General features: G+C 28.2%; 1 protein-coding gene across 37 annotated transcripts in view; it reads right to left on the bottom strand.

Annotated features, from left to right (window-relative positions):
• The window catches only part of LOC124949631 (voltage-dependent calcium channel type A subunit alpha-1), a 125,568-nt gene that overhangs the window by 8,532 nt on the left and 97,036 nt on the right, over positions 1-20,000 (bottom strand). For 11 of the 37 annotated variants that reach the window (XM_047495030.1, XM_047495037.1, XM_047495029.1 and 8 more), the window contains 11 exons: positions 18,610-18,693; positions 16,990-17,037; positions 15,759-15,875; positions 15,232-15,297; positions 12,273-12,364; positions 10,497-10,981; positions 9,700-9,804; positions 9,416-9,519; positions 6,911-6,967; positions 1,554-1,765; positions 816-1,161 (listed from right to left, as the gene is read on the bottom strand). In XM_047495030.1, the coding sequence (XP_047350986.1) occupies positions 816-1,161; positions 1,554-1,765; positions 6,911-6,967; positions 9,416-9,519; positions 9,700-9,804; positions 10,497-10,981; positions 12,273-12,364; positions 15,232-15,297; positions 15,759-15,875; positions 16,990-17,037; positions 18,610-18,693 (1,716 nt within the window). Of the gene's footprint in view, positions 1-815; positions 1,162-1,553; positions 1,766-6,910; positions 6,968-9,415; positions 9,520-9,699; positions 9,805-10,496; positions 10,982-12,272; positions 12,365-12,861; positions 12,937-14,576; positions 14,669-15,231; positions 15,298-15,758; positions 15,900-16,989; positions 17,038-18,609; positions 18,694-20,000 lie in introns of all 37 variants that reach the window. The other 26 variants (XM_047495036.1, XM_047495031.1, XM_047495060.1 and 23 more) reach the window with 14 other exon arrangements.

The raw sequence follows: 20,000 nt of genomic DNA, 5'->3' as shown, positions 1-20,000 counted from the left end.
AAAAGTTCTCTTTTGGGAAAAAAGAATGAACGACGTGATTGATCACGTCCTAATCTACGAGAGAACAATTCTCTATCGTTCTAAGAGGTATATAATATTTATATATATATAAATATAATAATAATAATAATAATAATAATAATAATAATAATAATAATAATAATAATAAAAAAGGAAGTGTGTAATCATATCTTTCCAAATATTAATTTTTTTTTCTCTCCAGATAAAACATAATAACTGATCAGAATGATCTTAAATTATACTAAAGGCGTTCGATATAGATCTTATCCGTGATATATATATATATATATATATATATATATATATATATATATATAAAGCGAAATCAATTAAAACATTTTAAAAATCAAAAAATACGATCCGATCGAAAGCGTCGAGTCTCGAATTAATTATTAATCAAACATCGTCTGAACACACCCTGTGTGTAAGCACGTTTTATATTGAATATATATATGTATGTTTATATATATATATATATATATATATATATATATATATATATATATATATATATTCAATATGAGCCGATTAAAAAAAAAAAAATGCTCTTTACAATTCCTTCTAAAAATCCGTTCGGAGGTACGCGTCTCTGATTAAATAAGAAACAAACGATAATAGCCCGTTATATTAATTATATATGTACGTATATGGATATATAATATACAATAGTATATATATATATATATATATCCTGGTTTTAGAGAAGACAGAGAGAGAGAGAGAGAGATAGGCCTATTCGAAAAATTTGACTCGAAAATGGGAAAATTTACTGCGGAATTGGATCGAGCCGAGACCTTGTGGTAACGGATCGAGGAGCGAGGTGCGTAGGTGGTCTGGTGTTGGTAGTACGAGGGTGGTCGGTGATCATGATGATGATGGTGATGGTGGTGGTGGTGGTGGTGGTGATGGTCATAGTATTGATCATTGTCGGTATCGTAGTATTGGTCGTGATGGTGATGGTAGTAGTAGTCGTGATCCTGCTGGGAGGGCACCTCAGCCAGCAATGGCTCTAGCTCGGGGGCGCGATCCTCGCCATTAACTACGAGTACAACCCCAGACCCACCCCCTCCCTGGCTACTCTCTCCGCTGCTGCCTAGTATATCGTACTGGTGGGACATCTTCCAGTTCACCTTTTTGTTTCTGAAATTAATTTAAAAATTGAAAAACAAAAAATAGATACAATACAAGTTCAATAATAATACGCAATAAATTAATAATTAATGCTTTTTAAGAATTCGTCACATTTTTTTGATTTTTCTTTGTTCCATTTTATGCAATAATTACGATAAACAAGAAATGTTGACGTACTTTTTCATTCATTTATTGTACAATGAATTTAATTAAATCGAATTTATATTTATATTAAAATCCATTCGTACGAACGAATAATGATATTAATTTATATCGTTTTTTTTTCCCCCCTTTTTATTTCAATTTTAACTATAGTATTATTGTATTATTGTTCACTTTAAATATGTTCCCTAATTTCGTATAACAATGTAATGTGATTATTAGATATAAAGACGTAGTACCTGATGCTATGCTGTCGTCTATGCTCGGCGGCTGCTAGGGCCCCTAGGGTCCCTTCCTCCTCGTCACGGAAGTCCTTGTGCCGATCGTGCTTCATCTCCGTTGTCGGACGTATCACCGGTTCAAGGCTGTTCGCCCTACTTCCGGTTGCGTGGCTATTTCCGGTGTGGTTAACCACCGCCATGTCCATCAGGCAGTTGTAGAGGGTCGATTGCTAAATTCGAATGTGCGAAAGCACACCGGCGGTCAGACAGCAGATCGATAGGTTTTTCAGATCGACAACTTATTTTGTTTTTCTCTGTTTTCTTTTGTGTGTTTTTTTTTTTTTTTTTTTTTTTTTTTTTTTTTTTATGTTTTGCACTTCGCTTTGTATACCATTTTTTCGGGCGTAGTATCTTGCGTAGTATCGCATACATATTGCATACAAATGTGCATTACTATGTACAGGCACATACAGGCTTTTCTTCATATGCTTTGCTTCCGTTCGCGTGACAGATCTTCGAGTCGATCGATTATATATCGATCGATCGACAAATACAATTAGAAAATACAAGGATAAAAAGAAAAAAGAAGAGATAGAATGAGATCAAGAAAAATATATGTATATACATATATTATAATAAAAAGGATATAGAGATAGAGTTAGGGAGAGAGAAAGAAAAAGAAAGAGAGTGATAGAGAGAGAGAGAGAGAGAGAGAGAGAGAGAGAGAGAGAGAGAGAGAGAGAGAGAGAGAGAGAGAGCATTCATTGGTGGTGATAGTAATAATAATAATAATAATAATAATAATAAAACGTCGAGAGAAAATTGATCTGTAAAATCTCAATAAACGAGATGCCATGCCAGAATTATTAGAAAATGCAACGCGTTTGTGCGTTTTGTGTAGTATCGAAAGATAAAGGACAGAGATAAGTATTATATCGAGATAAAAATATATATATATATATATGTGTGTGTATATATATATAAAAAGAGAGAGAGAGAGAGAGAGAGAGAGAGAGAGAGAGAGAAAGAAAGAAAGAGAGAGAGAGAGAGAGAGAGAGAGAGAAAGTGAGATTGGTTAATAGATCGGTGTCTTAGAGAAAAATCGGTGAATCATTTGTTGCGTGTTACTTTGGAAAGCCTGTATATGTTTGTCATGATCTCATCAAGGAATGTTAAATTTTAATTGTACTTTGTGCGAAAGTTTTAGCGTTGTTACGAGTAGGTATACCATATGCGAGATATACAGAGAATTACATACATAGGTATTCGATGAGTCAATGACATTGCGTAAATGCAAATTTTTTAATAAGCATGCAACATTAATAAAAAGGATGACTTATCTTGTCGACGAACGTTTATATTTGTTAAATTATCATATATATATATATATATATATATATATATATATATATATAATGATATTTATATTGATTTAAATCTTACATCTGAAAAGAACAACGAACGTCGACGAATCATCGTGCTAATTACGATATACATATATATAGAAAATATATATATATATATATATATATATATATGTATATATATATATATTACACGCCGTGTTATCAAAGAAATCGTGACGTACAAACTTTATATTAATCTTGTGGATTTGGCAAGCTACGACGAATATACACATACAATCACAAATCGCAAGCTTTCAAGAATCTTGTGAATATGTCTTTTATGGAATGGTGAATGGATTTTGGCTAATAGGAGGATATTGTACTAATTAATATTGTATAAATTGATTTTGTTTTGGTCGATTGATTGATTCGACGATAATCAAGATATCAAGTACATGCGATAATAATAATAAATCATACATCAATTGTTAGCGCAATTTCGATCATTTGTTAACGTCGTTTTCGTTTTCGTACGTCTTTTAGTTAAACTTATCGAACTTTCATTATTTATTTTCTGTTTTTCCTTTTTTTTTTTCTTTCTTTCTTTTTTCTTTTTTCCTATTGCAATATCCTTGTAATTTTTGAAATGAAGAGCAAAGAGATATATCGTTAATCGACTAAAGAGCGTACGTGAGAACGACGATAAACAATTGGATGCTCGCGATCGTGCGAGTGCTGATAAGGGAAAAAAAAAAAAAAAAACAAAGGTAACTAATTTCTACGTTTGTTCAATCTCGATTAAAAAAAAAGAAAAAAAAAAAGAGAAAATAAAGAAGAAGGAGAGAAGGAAAAAAAAATATATATACACATATATACATATGTGATCACACAAAAATTATCATCAAATAAGTTTTGTTTCAATTGAAGTGTAAATACATATGTACATATGTATATAGAGATAGCTTCTCTAATTTACATAAATTATGATGATGACGTAGAGGAAAGGAACGATTTTGGTTGTTCACAGCTTTCTTCCTTTTTGTCGTTTCCAAAATCAACATAATAAGTGTTATATCGTGTAAGAGTTTGTGAGTGAAGTTTTCTTCATTTTTTTTTTTTGTATTTGAGATAGAGACAGACAGATAGATAGATAGATAGTAAAAGAGGGAAAGATAGAGAGAGAGAGAGAGAGAGAGAGAGATACAGAGAGAAAGAGAGAGAGAGAGAGAGAGATCTAACTATGTAATATTATCTGAATTAGAATTTTTTAAATACTCTGTAATATGTACGTATCTATGATGTTAATGAGTAAATTCGTATTTGTGTTCGTTAATAATACTACATTAGAATATTGTCGATAGTATAGCGTTAGAAAAATAACATAGAATAATTTCGTATGGGGGAAAAAAAATTCTAGCTATATACTATGATATCTACTTATTACAATAATTAAATTACTATAGAAATACTATCTAAGAAATACTATCTAACTTATGACTAATCTACTTTTATCTATCGTTATAAAGGATATCTATTTAATAGATATATTATATATCTATATATGTATAGTATACGTAAAATACAAGTACGTAGGAAATGAATTAAGCCGAATGATCTAATCTCTAATACCATTTAATATTAAGAGCTCTAAACGTATACAAAAAAGAAAAAAGAACCATTTCTTTATAAATGCTATAATGTTTGTATGTTTATGTATTCATGTGTGTGTGTGTGAGTCTCTCTGTGTGTGTGTGTGTGTGTGTGTTTCATACTAAGAACGTTTTTTCTAATCCTACGGGGGTAGGGGGATTAGAAAGAAAGAAAGAAAGAGAAAAAAAAAAACACAGAAAAAATATAATATCTAATTATCGATCTAAGATCGATCTAAGATCCATTTCTATGGCAAACTCTAAGAATTTGTATTACGTATGCTTGTTAACGAGAGAAATAAATTATAAAAGAGAGATAGAGATAGAGATAAATTCTAAGATATATTTATATATATATAGAATTCTAATGTAACAGGCTACTAAAATATAAGGAATATATATATATATATATATATATATATGTATATATATATATATATGTATGTATATAGATACACGAGGCAAAAGGCGAGAGAGCTCTCTATTCGTTCGAATTTTTATCGAACTTTTCGAATCTAATAGGATTTTGACGAGCTAATAGGTCTCTTTTACTTACATACACACACCTATGTCATATCGTAGGGGGCAAAGGATCGATTCACGTGTGCCCACATCATTCATGTGTGCGTGCACTCATGTGATACCGATACGACGACTAAAGAAACTAATCTAAATGCATCTCGATTTTATACATCGTTCAATTTTCCATCGATTATTTTATATTATTTTTCTCGTAATTTGTTACATCGTTAGATTTTTAAATATAAATAAAAAGAAAAAAAAAAAAAAAAAGAAAAAAAGGAAAAACACAAAACAAAAGAATGAGAAATTATTTTCTAATATATTTCTTTAATATTCTAATTTTTGTTATTTGATGTATATAATCGAAACCATCATAGACTATAGTTGAATATTATCCTAGACTAAGTGTATATATATATATATATATATATATATATATATATATAATTAAGTTTATATATATATATATATATATATACATATATAATTATTAAATAAGAAACGTGCTATTAAGAAAAGGATCTTTCTGAAAGGAAGTACTAGATATCTAAGTTTTCTATATGTTAGACTAATCTTAAAGATGCTATAGTAGGATTATTTTCTAATAAGTGCCTAAGAAAGAGAAGAAAGATCGACTTGTGTGATAGTGTGTTCTGACATAAGCACAACCGTTGTTGCATCATTTATTTTAAAAGAAGAGGAAAATAAATAAATAAATAAATAAATAAATAAATAAATAAATGAATAAATAAAAATTACAATGAAATAAGAATTGATTAATTTTTTTTCTAACGAAAAGTGCTTTCCAATTACACTTTTCAAACTTTATGATTAATTAACCGATCAACGACCGTTGTGCTGCTTTTCATTGCAGTGAGATTTGTGACTGTTTAAGAGAGAATTAAAATTAAATATAAAATGTAAAAAAATGCATACGCGTATGCGAGTTGAAAAATGAATGATTTAAAGTGTTAATATCGAGTGAGTGAGTAAGTGAGTGAGTTAGTGAGTGAGTGAATAGGCGAGTGTGATGGAAAGAGATAGAAATCTAGAAACAAAAAAAAAAGAAGAAAATATAGAAAGGGAAAAAAGAAATTAATAAATAAACAAATAAATAAAGAAGTATGCATATGTGCAAGATCAAAGACACAATAGAGCATTTTTATATTAAATTTATAACATAATATTTCAATTTCTAACATTAATTTCTAAATACTCGCTTATTTTAAATAATCGCTTATGTGTCTTCGCATTTTGATAAAGAAAGATAGATAAATAGAGAAAGAGACAGAGATAAGAGATAGAGAAAGAGAGAGAGAGAGAGAGAGAGAGAGAGGGAAAGAGAGAGAGAGAGAGAGAGTGAGAGAGAGTGAGAGAAAGAGAGAGAGTATGATATGAGAAGTATTATTTTTTTTTACAATCAAATGAAGCATAGTTATAAAAGACTCGTTTTTTTTTTTTTTTACCATTCATCTAAATATTTAATTGAACATGTAACGCCTTAATTCTTTTTTTAAGAAATATTTATTTATCATCGTTAATAAAAATATTAAACATTATTAAAAATAAGAAAAGAAAAGAAAAAATGAAAAAAGTAGAAGAAGAAACGAGCGTTTTACAAAATGCGATGAAGTAATATATATATATATATATATACATATATACATACATATATATATATATGTATATATATATATATATATATAAATATATATATATGTGAGTGTGTGTGTGTGAGAATATGTATATATATAAATGGTGTATAATATATATAATAAAGGAAAATGAATAAATATTAAAAATGAAAAAGAAAATATGATATAAAGATGATATAAGTAAGAGAAAAAGTAAGTACTACCGCCTGGGCTGCAGGACTTTGCCCAGCATTATCGTTATCGATAAGATCGTTATCGTTCTGTAAAAGAAAAGAAAAAAGACACAAAGAGATGATTGAGAGCTGCGTGAACATCCTCTTGTCTGGGTAGTTATTATATAAGTATTAAAAGTCCACTATATATCGGGTACGCCTACTATAATAGAAACGAAAGAAAAAAATCGTATCTAAAGAAAGAAAGAAAAAAAAAAAAATGAAGAAATAAAAAAAAGAAAAAAAAAAGGAAAGAAATAAAAAAAAAAAAAATATCGTATCTAGTCCATTGATAATGAACTTTCAAATCTCGTATCGACAGTATATTACTCTTCTAAAATATATCATTAGGAGATAAAATATTACAGGTTACAAATTCAACTTATAGAATCTTTTCTTTTTTTTTTTTTTTTCTTCTTCTTCTTCTAACATTGCTAATCTTAATGATCATTCATTCAGAAAAAAAAAAAAAAGGAAAAAAAAATAAGGGGGGCGGGGAAAAAAAAGAAAAGAAAGAAAAAAGAAATGAAAAATCACAATTTCTCTTAACTATCTATTAACATTAAGTAATTCTTATTTTCGTGTCGATTCATCCGTTGGGCATAAAAAAGAAGAAAAAAAAAAAAAAAAAAAAATGATCGATAAAAATTACGTTCGAAGAGTTAGAGAAATCGTATCGATTGGATATAATTACGTAGAAAATAAAAAAAAAAAAAAAAAGGAGAAGGAAAGAAAAAAAAAAAAAAGAAAATACATAACGAAGACGTATCTATGATATTCGATAGAAAAATTTGTATGCATATGTTTACTGATTTTTCACGTTGACGATAAAACATTTAATTAATATTAATGTTTTAATTAAATTAATTCTTTTCTTTGTTCTCAATTGAATGGAACAACGGATGCATCGACTCGGGATAATCTACTACATATATATATATATATATATAAACATATATATATATATATATATAAATATATATATATATATATATATATATATATATATATATATATATATATATGTATGTATGTTAGGTTTCTAATTGAAAATTATATATCGTTCAGGAAGGGTCCACACATCGAACTGCTTCTACGGATATTGACTTGGCTAAAATTCGAGAGTTATGTGTGGGTAAAAAAAAAAAAAAAAAAAAAAAAAAAAAAAAGAGAAAAGAAAAAGAAAAGAAAAAAAAATAGAATAAAAGAAAAAATATTAATCTTTCTTTTTTTCTTTTCTTTTCTCTTCTTGTTTTGTTTTTCTTTCTTTTTCTTTTTCTTTTTTTTTTTTTTTTTTTTTTTTTTTTTTCTGTTTCAAATCCTAAAATTCAACTCAATCAAATTAACAAATGTTTGCCGTCCCAATAAAGAAATCTTATTAAAAAATATTCATCGTATTTCAATCGAATATTACAGATCTATCGATCGAAAAGTATATATTTTTTTTTCTTTTTTTTTTTCTTGAGAGATTTTTTTTCCTTTTCCTTTTTTTTTTTTTTTCTTTTCTCTCCATACGCGACAAAATACGCGAGATTCATTCAGTGGGATGGTAAAAAAATCGAAATCTAACACTTTCGATATTTATTATATTCCTATTCAGATACATATGAATCTTTGAAAATTTTCAGCACTACTCAGCACACATAAGTAAAATGGGTACAATAGCGTCAGAAAAATTGGGATTATTGTAATAGGAATGGAGTTAGGGCGAGGGGGCGATGGGGGGTGGGGGTGGGGGGAAGGTGTTTAGGAGTTGGAAAATAAAAGATCGTTGGATCGCTCGAGTTCAATGTTCGATCGATATGATCTCTTTTTCTTTTTCCTACTTGTTTCCACTTTGTTTCTTTGTTTTGTTTTTTTTGTTTTTCTTTAATTTCTTTTCGTAAAAATTCCAAAAAAAAAAAAAAAAAAGAAAAAAGAACAGAAAAAAAAACAGAAAAAAAAGAAGAAAAAAAGAAAATGAGAAAAAAGAAAAGAAAAAATGTAGGATCGAATTTACATTGAATTTCGAGCGTTCCCACAGTTTGGAAATTGGATTGCTATCGAGCTACTTTGGATTTAAGTGGAAATTCGCTATTTGAAAAATCTTTACTCGTACCGGCCGTGTGAAAATCCTACCACGAAAAAGCCAACGACAAAAACATCCACTTTTAATTGATCCCCCCGATCCTCATCTGATCTTCCATAATCGTATTCAAACAATACTTCCATTGTCTTATTTCAATATTCGACTTGGCAAAGAACGATTATCTAATTCCATCGAATCTCCGAGAATATATTATCTTTGTTTTCCTTTTTGTTTTCTATTTTCTTCTTCTTCGTTTTTTCTTTTTTTTCTGTTTTTTTTTTTTTTTTTTTTTTTTTTTTTTCAAACGACAAGGGGAAGTACGTTAAAGACGAACGGAAGTTGAAGAACGGCGAGGATCTTTCAAATAGACTTAAATTTATCGTTCTTACACGTTGATTAAGTTAAAACGCGTTCGATGGATGACTTACCTGTCCGGATGGCTTTTCCCGACCGAACTTCGTCGTCTTCCAATTTTCAATAATCATGAGAGCGACGTATATCTTACCGACGGTGAGCTTTCCTCTGCCTACCTCTAAAATGACAAGACGTATGATAAAAAGAAGTAGAAAGCAAAAAAAAAAACAATAATATTAATAATAGAAAAAAAAAGAAGACATGAAGATATAAGAAATATTCAAAGTAATCATCGAAAATGAAAATGCATTTACGCAAGTATGTAAGGAATCAAAAAATTTCAAGGATAAACACTTGCCTTCGTCTCTAGGTATCAAAAGGTCCAACATCTTTTTCGCTTGCAGAGGCCAGATACTTCGAATCGTATCTCTGAGCTCCTCGTTCGCTTGTTTCATCTCATTGGCTGTAAGAGATAAACAGAAAAAGGAAAAAAAAAATGATATATATATATATATATATATATATATATATATATATATATATATGTATGAGTCGTTGATTTTGAAAGTGAGGCAAGTTCATTTTGTGAAGAAAAAAAAAAAAAAAAAAAAAGAAAAAAAAAATAGTTAAAATTAATTCTCTTATTACAAATTAACATAAAATTTATCCTTTTTAATCAATTGACAATAAATATCTTTTAATATTTATAATAGAAATTATAATAGAAATTTGTTACTGATAATTTATTTCAACAATGATAATATTTATTGCCAGTTGATTTTAAAAGTAAGACAAGTCCATTTGGAACTTGCACATCAAAACTATGATTTTTTTGTTTTTTTTCTTTTTTATCTAACACGAATAGCCATATTAAATTTACATGAAATATAGATCATAAAAAAATATAAAATAATATAAAATATAAAATAAGTCTATTACTGTTTATCAATATTTTTAAATCCATTCAAATGGAAACCATTAAATATTTAGCGATAATATAAAATGGACTTGCTCCACTTTCAAAATCAACGACTCATATATACATATACATATATATATACATATACATATACATATATATATCGCGGATAAGGTTGGTACGATGTTAAGAAGAAAAAAAAAAAAATAAATAAATAAATAAAAAAAATTACTAACCGCATCTCATTTTAATACTAAGATCCTCTCGTATCAGTGCGAATAGCGTTGTTGTAAAGTTGACCTTCCCGTCAGAATCAACGGGCATGTTCATTCTAATGAGTTTTTTGTAAGCGAGCCTGTTAGGACACTTTTGGCCAAACCCCAATGGCGGATCCATAACCTTAAGCATATCGTAGACCTCATTGTAGAGTACCTTACCGGTTGCCTTTGGATCATATTCCGCCCATATTCGCACGAATTCATCGAGATGATGCGCGCCGAGAATCGACGAGTCTCTCGTTAAATAATCGAAATTGTCCATTATAACGGCGACGAAAAGATTCAGCATTAAAAACGAGCAGAAAAAGATGAACGAGACGAAGTAGGCATAGGCGATGTTAGAACCGCAACCACCTGGTTCCTGTTTCCCTGCTTTAACGTCGCAAGGTCGACCCTTTATGCAGGCCAACATGATGTTCGGCCAAGCTTCTCCAGTTGCACACCTACGAGATACATTTCAATATATTAGACGAATATTAACGTTCCTTTTATATACTAATCGATTATGATAATATCTTTGCGATAAGAGAATGTTCTTTTAGTTTTACTTTCTTCACTTTTTACTTTTTACATTTTTTCTTTTTTTTTTTTTTTTTTTTTTTTTCTTTTTTTAATTAACGACATGCAAATCAATTCAAATCCTTCGAAGATACGAGGGAGCAAAATTATAGTGATTGATAATTTCATTTTATTCTTTTTTCCTTTCATTTTCTTTTTTTCTTTTCTTTGTTTTTTTTTTTTTTTTTTTTTGATATATTTATCTACTAAAATTCTTCGCGTACACCTACGAGATTAAAATATTATTATTATTATTATTATTATTATTATTATTATTATTATCATTATTATTATTATTATTATTACATAGATACTGTATCTGTATATGAAATGATTCAAAGATAGAATTCATTAATGTATTATTTTGCTTCTCGAGTATCCTCGAAAGAAGTAGAAGAAGAACGAAAGAATTGTTTAAAAAATTCTTATTTACACGTATAATATAATGTAATATAATATAATAGAAGGGATTCAAGAGATCTGAATTCAATAGATCGAAGGGTTAAGCTTTCGTACTTGGTTCATATTGGCAAGGATATTTACGTTAAGATATTACGACGTTCTCTGTTCTATGATAAGATGTTATTTAGAATATTATTTAGAAAATCGATTTAATATTAGTTACTTGATATCGTCGTAATATCTAAATATATATATACATATATATATATATATATATATATATATATATATATATGTATATATATATAGATACAGCATGCATCTTGTTCAAGGATACAAAGCAACACCAAAAGCGATAAGATAATATATTATCTAATTATCTATCATCTAATCTATCAAACTCGATGTTTCTATTTGAATTTGCCGATATGTGCGTGACTCTCCCCTTCGGATTTTTTTTTTTTTTATTCTTCTTTGATGTCTAAGAAATAAGAATTATTTTGTATAATTGAAAAAGAAACGAAACAAAAAAAAAATATATATATATATATATATAAAACAATCAAAAAAGAAAATTACAAAAAAAAAGAAAAAAGAAAATATATATATATACATATGCGTGTGTCGTTGTCCTTTATTCAAGGATCGATATTGAATCGATGCGGCGTTAAAAGATAAGGTGCATGTTGTGCATAGTATTTATATTTTATAACATTCGATTCTATCGATAGAATCAATAAAACGTGATAGAGATTACGTTGTGACGATACTTACCGAAAAAGTAGCATCAGACCTTGAATGAAGCTTTGGAAATTGTTGTGCTTGTTAATAGAACTGTCAGCACCCAGCTCGATGTTACCGAATACCTGAGACCCACAGAAATAAGTGAGCCAGCCGCAACCAATAGGGCGATAGCAGCGTTTTTATTCAAGGACGTTCATTTTTATTTCTTTTGTCTTTGCCTCTTTTGTTGTGTTACTATTTTTTGTTTTTTTTTTCTTTTTAGTTTTTTTTTCTTTTTTTTTCTTTTTCTTTTTTTTTTTTCCTTTTTTTTTTTAATCTCTCATACTTCTCTTTCATATTCTCGTCTTTTTTCTTTTTTTTTTTTTTTTTTTTAATTCTCTCTCTTCGTCTTTTCTTTCTTTTTCCGGTTCTTTCTTTTACTTATTTATTTTCTTTTTTCTTCTTTTATCGTGTTTACGAGAATAACCACGATAAAATTGACGTAATTAAATATATTTTATCGAATATATATATACATATTAAAGTCAGATCTAATTTTCTTTCTTTATATATATATATACATATATATATATATATATATATATATATATATATATATATATATATTTTTTTTTTATACGTAAATGTCTTGATATCGTCTTCCGGGTTGTATTTTCTCTCGCTGGATGACCGAAAACGTCTCTCTGTTCGACTGCTATGATCCTTAAGTAAAAAACTACGTAGAGATGAGATAATAGGAACTAATCTAGGAATGCTTGAACGATATCAAACGTAAATAGACGTAAAGTTAAATAATCATTTAAAACCCAACGAGTAATCGTATTGTATTAATCTATATCCTACATACATACAAATATATATATATATATAAATATATATATATATATATATATATGTATGTATGTATGTATATATATGTGATATTATAATATCGGTGTAATTGTGTATCTGTTTGTGTATAAATGTAAATTACGACAAAGAGTCCTTCTAAGTATACTGATCTACCACATTTAATTGGGATCTATGATATACGTTAGACTTGTATTTTACCTTCTAAATGATATGTATATATATATATATATATATATATATATATATATGCATATACATATACTCATGTACTCGAAAGAATCGCATGATTCTAAAAAAATACTTGTTATTGATTATAACTTCGTTATTAATTTTTTTCACGAATTCGATATATCTCGGAAGGATTCTTTCGAGTTTATGAAATATGTCATTATCGTCGACGCCAAAGCTATAACGCAAGCATTACTATGGGACCAACTCTCTATGGGACAGCTAATTGCGGGGGTTACAACAACTTGACACGTCGAGCAGCTTACTCTCGTGAAACCTCATGCTAGCAGCCCAATACTCTCGTTCTCTATCGTATAAATCTTTTTGTTTCTTGTTTCCTTTTTTATTTTTTTTTTATTTTTTTTTAATTTTTTTTTTTCCCTTTATTTATCGATTTGTTCCTTTCTTTTTCTTCCTTTCCTTTTTTTTCTCTTTTCGTTTTACGACGACCAAAAAACTTCCCCCGCCCCTCCCCTCTTTTTTTTTTCTCCCTCTCGTACTTTTATTACGACGTCGTTCCTTGCCGTGACGCGATATATTTCGCGATGCTTTTCGAACTTCGTAAAAACGAAAAAAAAAAAGAAGGAAAACGAAAAAGAAAAAGAAGGCAGAAAGAAAGAAAGAAAGGAGGAAGAAGAAGAAGAAGAAGAAGAAGAAGAAAAACAAAGAGGAAGAATAAAAAGAAACGTAAGAGAACAAAAACGTTACTCGATTGGCTCTTTATAAAAATAAAAAAAAATCAAAGCAAATTTTCAATATTCGATTTATATTAAAAAGATTCGATGATTTAATATCGAGATACAATACTTTTAATTGATCGTCGTTCGTTAAACATCGCGAAAGATCACGGTAATATTTTCGAATGTGTGCGTATCGTGAAAATTGTTCGATTCGTCGACGAAGATTCAAACGGGGGGTTTTTTTTCTATTTTTTTTTTTTTTTTTATTTTTATTATACGAATAAAATTTCACGCGTTAATATCTCTCGTCTCGAAATGGAAAAAAATAAAGAAATTTTTTTAACGATCTCCTTCGTTTTCTAGTTTTCTTTGGTTTTATTTTTTTTTCTTTTTTCTTTTTTCCTTATTTCTTTGTTTTTTTTTGTTTCTTTCTCTCTCTCTCTCTCTCTCTCTCTCTCTCTCTCCTCGACGAAAGGAAACAATTAATCGAATCGTTCGATTCGATTGGTCGTTGAAAATCCCTCAAGATTTCTCTTATCCTCGAACCTGCAGTGTATTTAGCTGCTCGACTCACCGAAAAAGCAACATAAGACCGGCGAAGAAGGACTGAAAGTTGTTGTGATCATCGATCGATGTTCCTGGATCGTTCGATATATTTCCAAAGACCTGACAACGGAATTTCTCAATCACTAATTATTACCAAACTTCAATGTCATTTAACTCAATCCCTTTTCTTTCTTTCTTTTTTTTTTCTTTTTCTTTTTCTTGTCTTTTTTTCTCTTTTTTTTTTTTGGTTTATTTAAAAAAAAAAAAAAAAGAGAAAAAAAAAACTAACGGAACGATATAATCATACCCTTTACGTTTTGAATGCACTTCTCACAAAATGACGAACTGAATACATAGGGGGGAAAAAAAAAAGCAAAAAAAAAAACGATATGTAGTTATCCTATCAGTATATCTCTTTTTTTTTTATCCCCCTATCATATCAACCTAACTATATATATATATATATATATATATATATATATATATATATATATATATATATCTACTTGATAAAATTAATTGATCGATCCGACAAATCGTGTAATAAATAAGTAAATTAAGTTAATAAGTATATATATATATATATGTATAAAATATACATATATCCTATATAAGATTGGTCCCAGTATGTTGCAAAACGCGCGAGAAGAAGGAGAAAAGAGAGAGGACACGTTCATTCGTACCTGCATACCGATGATGGCGTAGATGAAAAAGAGCATCGCGATGAGGAGACAAACGTAAGGCAAGGCCTGTAAAAATAATAATAATAATAAGAAGAAGAAAAGGAAAGAAAAGAGAGAGAAAAAAAAAAAAGAAAAAAAAAAAAGAACGGAAAATTAACTCAACAATTATTATCGTATCGTTTGATATCGTTTCAAAATTCATATCTATATGAAATTTCTTTCTGAAAATTTGATTTTCCTCGATTAAATATTATTTAAGTGCACAGCTTGAAATTATTTCGAGATGCGCACAATATGAAATTATTTTGAGGTACGCACGATTAAGATTAATATCGATGTTATCAATTTTTTTTTTTCTTCTTCTTTCTTTTTTTTTTTTTGTTGAATTTGTAATACCTTAATGACGATTTAAATAAAATTACGATGATAATTTATTCATTTTCAAGTACTTTACCTATACGTATATCTATATATATTATAATACTGTTAATATATATATATATATACACGTGTATATATATACTTACTTTGAAGGATTGCACGAAGGTCCAGAGTAAAATTCGTATCGTGTATCCCTGTCGTAGCAGCTTGATCAGTCTGGCGGCACGAAAGAGCCTAAGAAAGCCGACGTTGATGAAATTCTCCTGCAGGGGACAAAGGAAATTGCACTTAACCCAAAAGGATTGTCCATCTTTAAACGTTCTAAATGGTTAAACGTAGCTTCGTGCGTACAACGTCGACCAACAAGAAAAGAAAAGATCGTTCGTTCGATGATCTATATAATCGATCGATAATCTCACTTTTGCTCGATAGCCAAAACAATGCACGAACGAAGCCATTTTAAAAAAAAAAAAAAGGAATTATTTTTATCCTTTTTATTTTTTCTTCTCTGTTATTTAATTTTCTTTCTTTTATTCTATTGATTTTTCTTCTTCTTCTTCTTCTTCTTCTTTTTTTCTTTTTCTTTTCTTTTTTAACTTCCTCGTTTCTTTCTTTCATTTCTCTTTTTTTCTTTTTTCTCTATTTACAACAATGAAATTACTTTTTCCACTTTTTACGAGATGTAACAACAACGGACGAACAACTATTGTCAATCGCACGCGTTCTTTCACCTCGACGAAAGTACGATCACTAATGAGTAAACTAATTAATTGTTATCTTAATTAATTACCGTTACAACCCCTTTGCCGCGACCGAGAAGAGAAGAGAATACAATACACGTATATTGTTTATATTTATTTCATTTTTCCTCTCTTCTGTCTTTGCTGCACCGATAGCCGCCATTATATTTTATCGTGGCTTTCATTTGATGTTAATAATAATGATGAATGATGATGATGATGATGATGATGATAATTAATGATAACGATCATGAAGTATATAAAAAAATACGTACGAATATATGTATACGTACGTATATATGTATGTATGTATATATATATATATGCATGTATGTATGTATGTATGTATGTACATATGTATAATGATATGAATGAAGATGTAAAATGTAGATAAAAAAGGGGGATAAGTGTGTAATACATGTAAAAATATAGTTATATGTGGTATTTTTTTTTTCTCTTGCTTATGCTATATAGAGGTATTATAGTGGACAAGATAATAAAAGAGGTTAATATAGCTTATAAAAAGAGATAGGTATATATATATATATATATATAATATACAATTATAATATAGAGGACCGATCCGACGGTCAATATTATATTGAATGATGCAAATAATATACGAATTAATTGATACCTTCTTTTCGCTTAGCTGGCCACCACTTGGCACACTCGAAAACCGCTCCTATTACAGAAATATTGAACGTTGCGATAATTATTATCTTTTATCGTTCGTATCCTTTTTACAATTATTCAAAACGTACATACACTGATCACTTAACTTTCTGGCCTTTACAACACAAAAGCTCTAGCGTGTGTTCCAATTTCTTTTTTCTTTTTTTTCCTTTTTTTCTTTTTGTTCTATCTTCTTTTTTTTGTTTTGTTGTTTCTTTTCTTCATACTTTTTTTTCTTTTTTCTCAATGTTTTTTCTTCTTCTTCTTTTTTTTTTTTTTGGTTTTTTCTTTTTTTTCTCGAACAAAGTACAGAAAGATACGCAATAAACTGGCGATACTGGCTATTACCGAGCAAGCAAATTACTCACTAGATATTGATATGACGATATATAAAAATCTACTGGATTTAAGAAATATATATGTATCTATATATATATATATATTGGATTGATCAATTTATTATTTAATTAATTTAAGATTCTAAGCTTTCTATTCTTCTACTTTTTTTTTTCCTTCTTTCTTTTTTCTTTTCTTTTTTTGTTTTTTATATATATATATATTTAAATCGCAACGTTTAACAATCGATACAAATAATTATGTGTTGAAATGCGTAATAATAACTGTGTATATGTATATTTGTAAATGTTTTCATATAAATGTTGTCGTTAACGTACCGATGAACGATGAGAGATATTATTATTATTATTATTTATTTATATACTTATATAGCGTACAAATGCAGCGTATACGGCTGGGATAAAGAAAGAAAATAGGAATATACAAAAGGCATCATTTTAAATCGGCTTTAACTTTGCTCTTTTGCTAGCATTGAAATATTTTTAAATATCGACAAGGAGCAGCAAAAGGGTTTACTGGAAATAATGCAATAATCTTGCCCTTTTGTCCAAATTGACAAATGATTTAACGTTTATTATTATTGTAACGTAACGTTTATATATTACGTTAATATATTTGTATAAAATTGAGAAAATCGTTAAATCGATTGAAGAGATTTATATCTTAGGAGAAAAGGGCTCGTGATAGGCGTACACGAAGCAATGGATTATACGAAATCCACGTGATAATCGATAAAATTGCAATTGAATCAAAATTCGAACAATGTAATATTATCGTCGATAATAATGAAAATAGCCTAAACGTATTGAAATATCAAAGATTTTTTTTCTGTTTTTTCTTTTCTTTTTCTTTTTTTTTTCTTTTTGTTTTAATTTTAATACGTTATCGTTTCTTTCGCATCTTATCGATCTATATTATACATTACACATTATACATATAAAATAAAAAAAAAACGTACTATTTATATATATATATATATGCATATATGTGTATAGATATATATATATATTTTACAATTTATAAATATATATATTTTATTTAGGCCACTTTCGTATTAATAATCGACATATATCTTTAGATACTTTTAAAGATTCTCCATGAAAAAGATATATAGATAGATAGATAGAGATAGAGAGAGGGAGAGAGAGAGAGAGAGAGAGAGAGAATACGTATTTTAATTTATATTATTTAAATAATATCTAATATATTTCAAAGCTCTACTTACCCCGAATTCGATGACAAGTGCGTCCACGATGCTGCCGATCACCGTAATGAAGTCGAACGTGTTCCAAGAATCCTTGAAGAAGTTCTAACGTCGAGAGGATATAATCAAATTAAATAAATAAATATATTGTATATATAGATATATATATATATATATATAAATATATATATATTAGTATCACATTTAATTGAGTGTTAGAAAACGATCGAGAACACTGTTGATCGTTCCGAAGCTTCCACGATACTAAAATGTAATTTTCTTAGTAGTATTATACTTACGAGAATCTCGGTTGGAATGTTTCTGCGAGAACAAAAGAAAAAAAAAAAAAACAAAAATATTGAGAGGAACCTTCGGAACGTTCATCGTGATGTTTCGTGTTTATGTATGTATATATGTAAGGGCTATTATCGATCGATAAATTACGCCTATTTCGATTTCGTGGAAAAAAATATATGTAAAGGAGCGCGATTTCGTGGAAAAATAATTTATAATTTATTAATATATAATTATAATAAACGCGAATATTTTGTTTCTTTTTCATTTTCTTTTTCTTCTATTTCTTTTTCTTTTTTTCTCTTTACGGCTTTTTCGCTTTTCTTTACTTTATTTTCTTTCGTTCCTTTTCTTTTTCCTTTTTTTCTTTTTTTTTTTTTTTCTTTTTTTTTTTGTTTCTTTTTTTTTTCCTTTAATTCACGCGACTGATGTGTATCTATGTTTTGTGTGTAAATATGTGCGTGTATTTTTTTTCTCTTGTGTGTAGTGTATTTGTGTATGTGTAAGTGCGTGCACGTGTTAGTACGTACGTGTAAAATAAGTAAGGTGAGGCCTCACACGAGCGTGTGTCGTACTAATTAAGCTAATTACCGATGTAATTCGGTTGTGTGTGATTAGGTGCTTTTCCTAGAGATGTGTAAAATGAGAAAAATTTTCCGCATCTCTTGGTCAATTTCGATGATTATTTTTAATTACAAAAAAAAAAAAAAAAAAAAAAAGAAAAAAAAAGAAATATATATATGCGTGTATATATATATATATATTTCTTTCTCTTTTTTTTTCCCATTACTCCAATACATTCGCAAAAATCTTTCCTTCCTCCATGCATCTTTTGAAATATCGTAGTACACATTAACAAAATTAGACTAAAAGATGCGGTTTTTTTTTTATATATATATATATAAAGTGATTATATGATAATACTGTAATCGTACGCACTAATGATCGATGATCTCGACTGAAGTATATATAATAATAATCATAATAATCATGAAAATAATAATAATAATAATAATAATAATAATAATATTAATAATATTAATAATAATAATATTAATAATATTAATAATAAAATGATAATAGTAATAATGATGATAATAATAATAATGATGATGATG

Source organism: Vespa velutina, chromosome 6 (assembly GCF_912470025.1).
Source record: "Vespa velutina chromosome 6, iVesVel2.1, whole genome shotgun sequence".
NCBI classification, from domain to species: Eukaryota; Metazoa; Arthropoda; class Insecta; order Hymenoptera; family Vespidae; genus Vespa; species Vespa velutina.
This window is presented reverse-complemented; position numbering and strand designations above follow the sequence as displayed.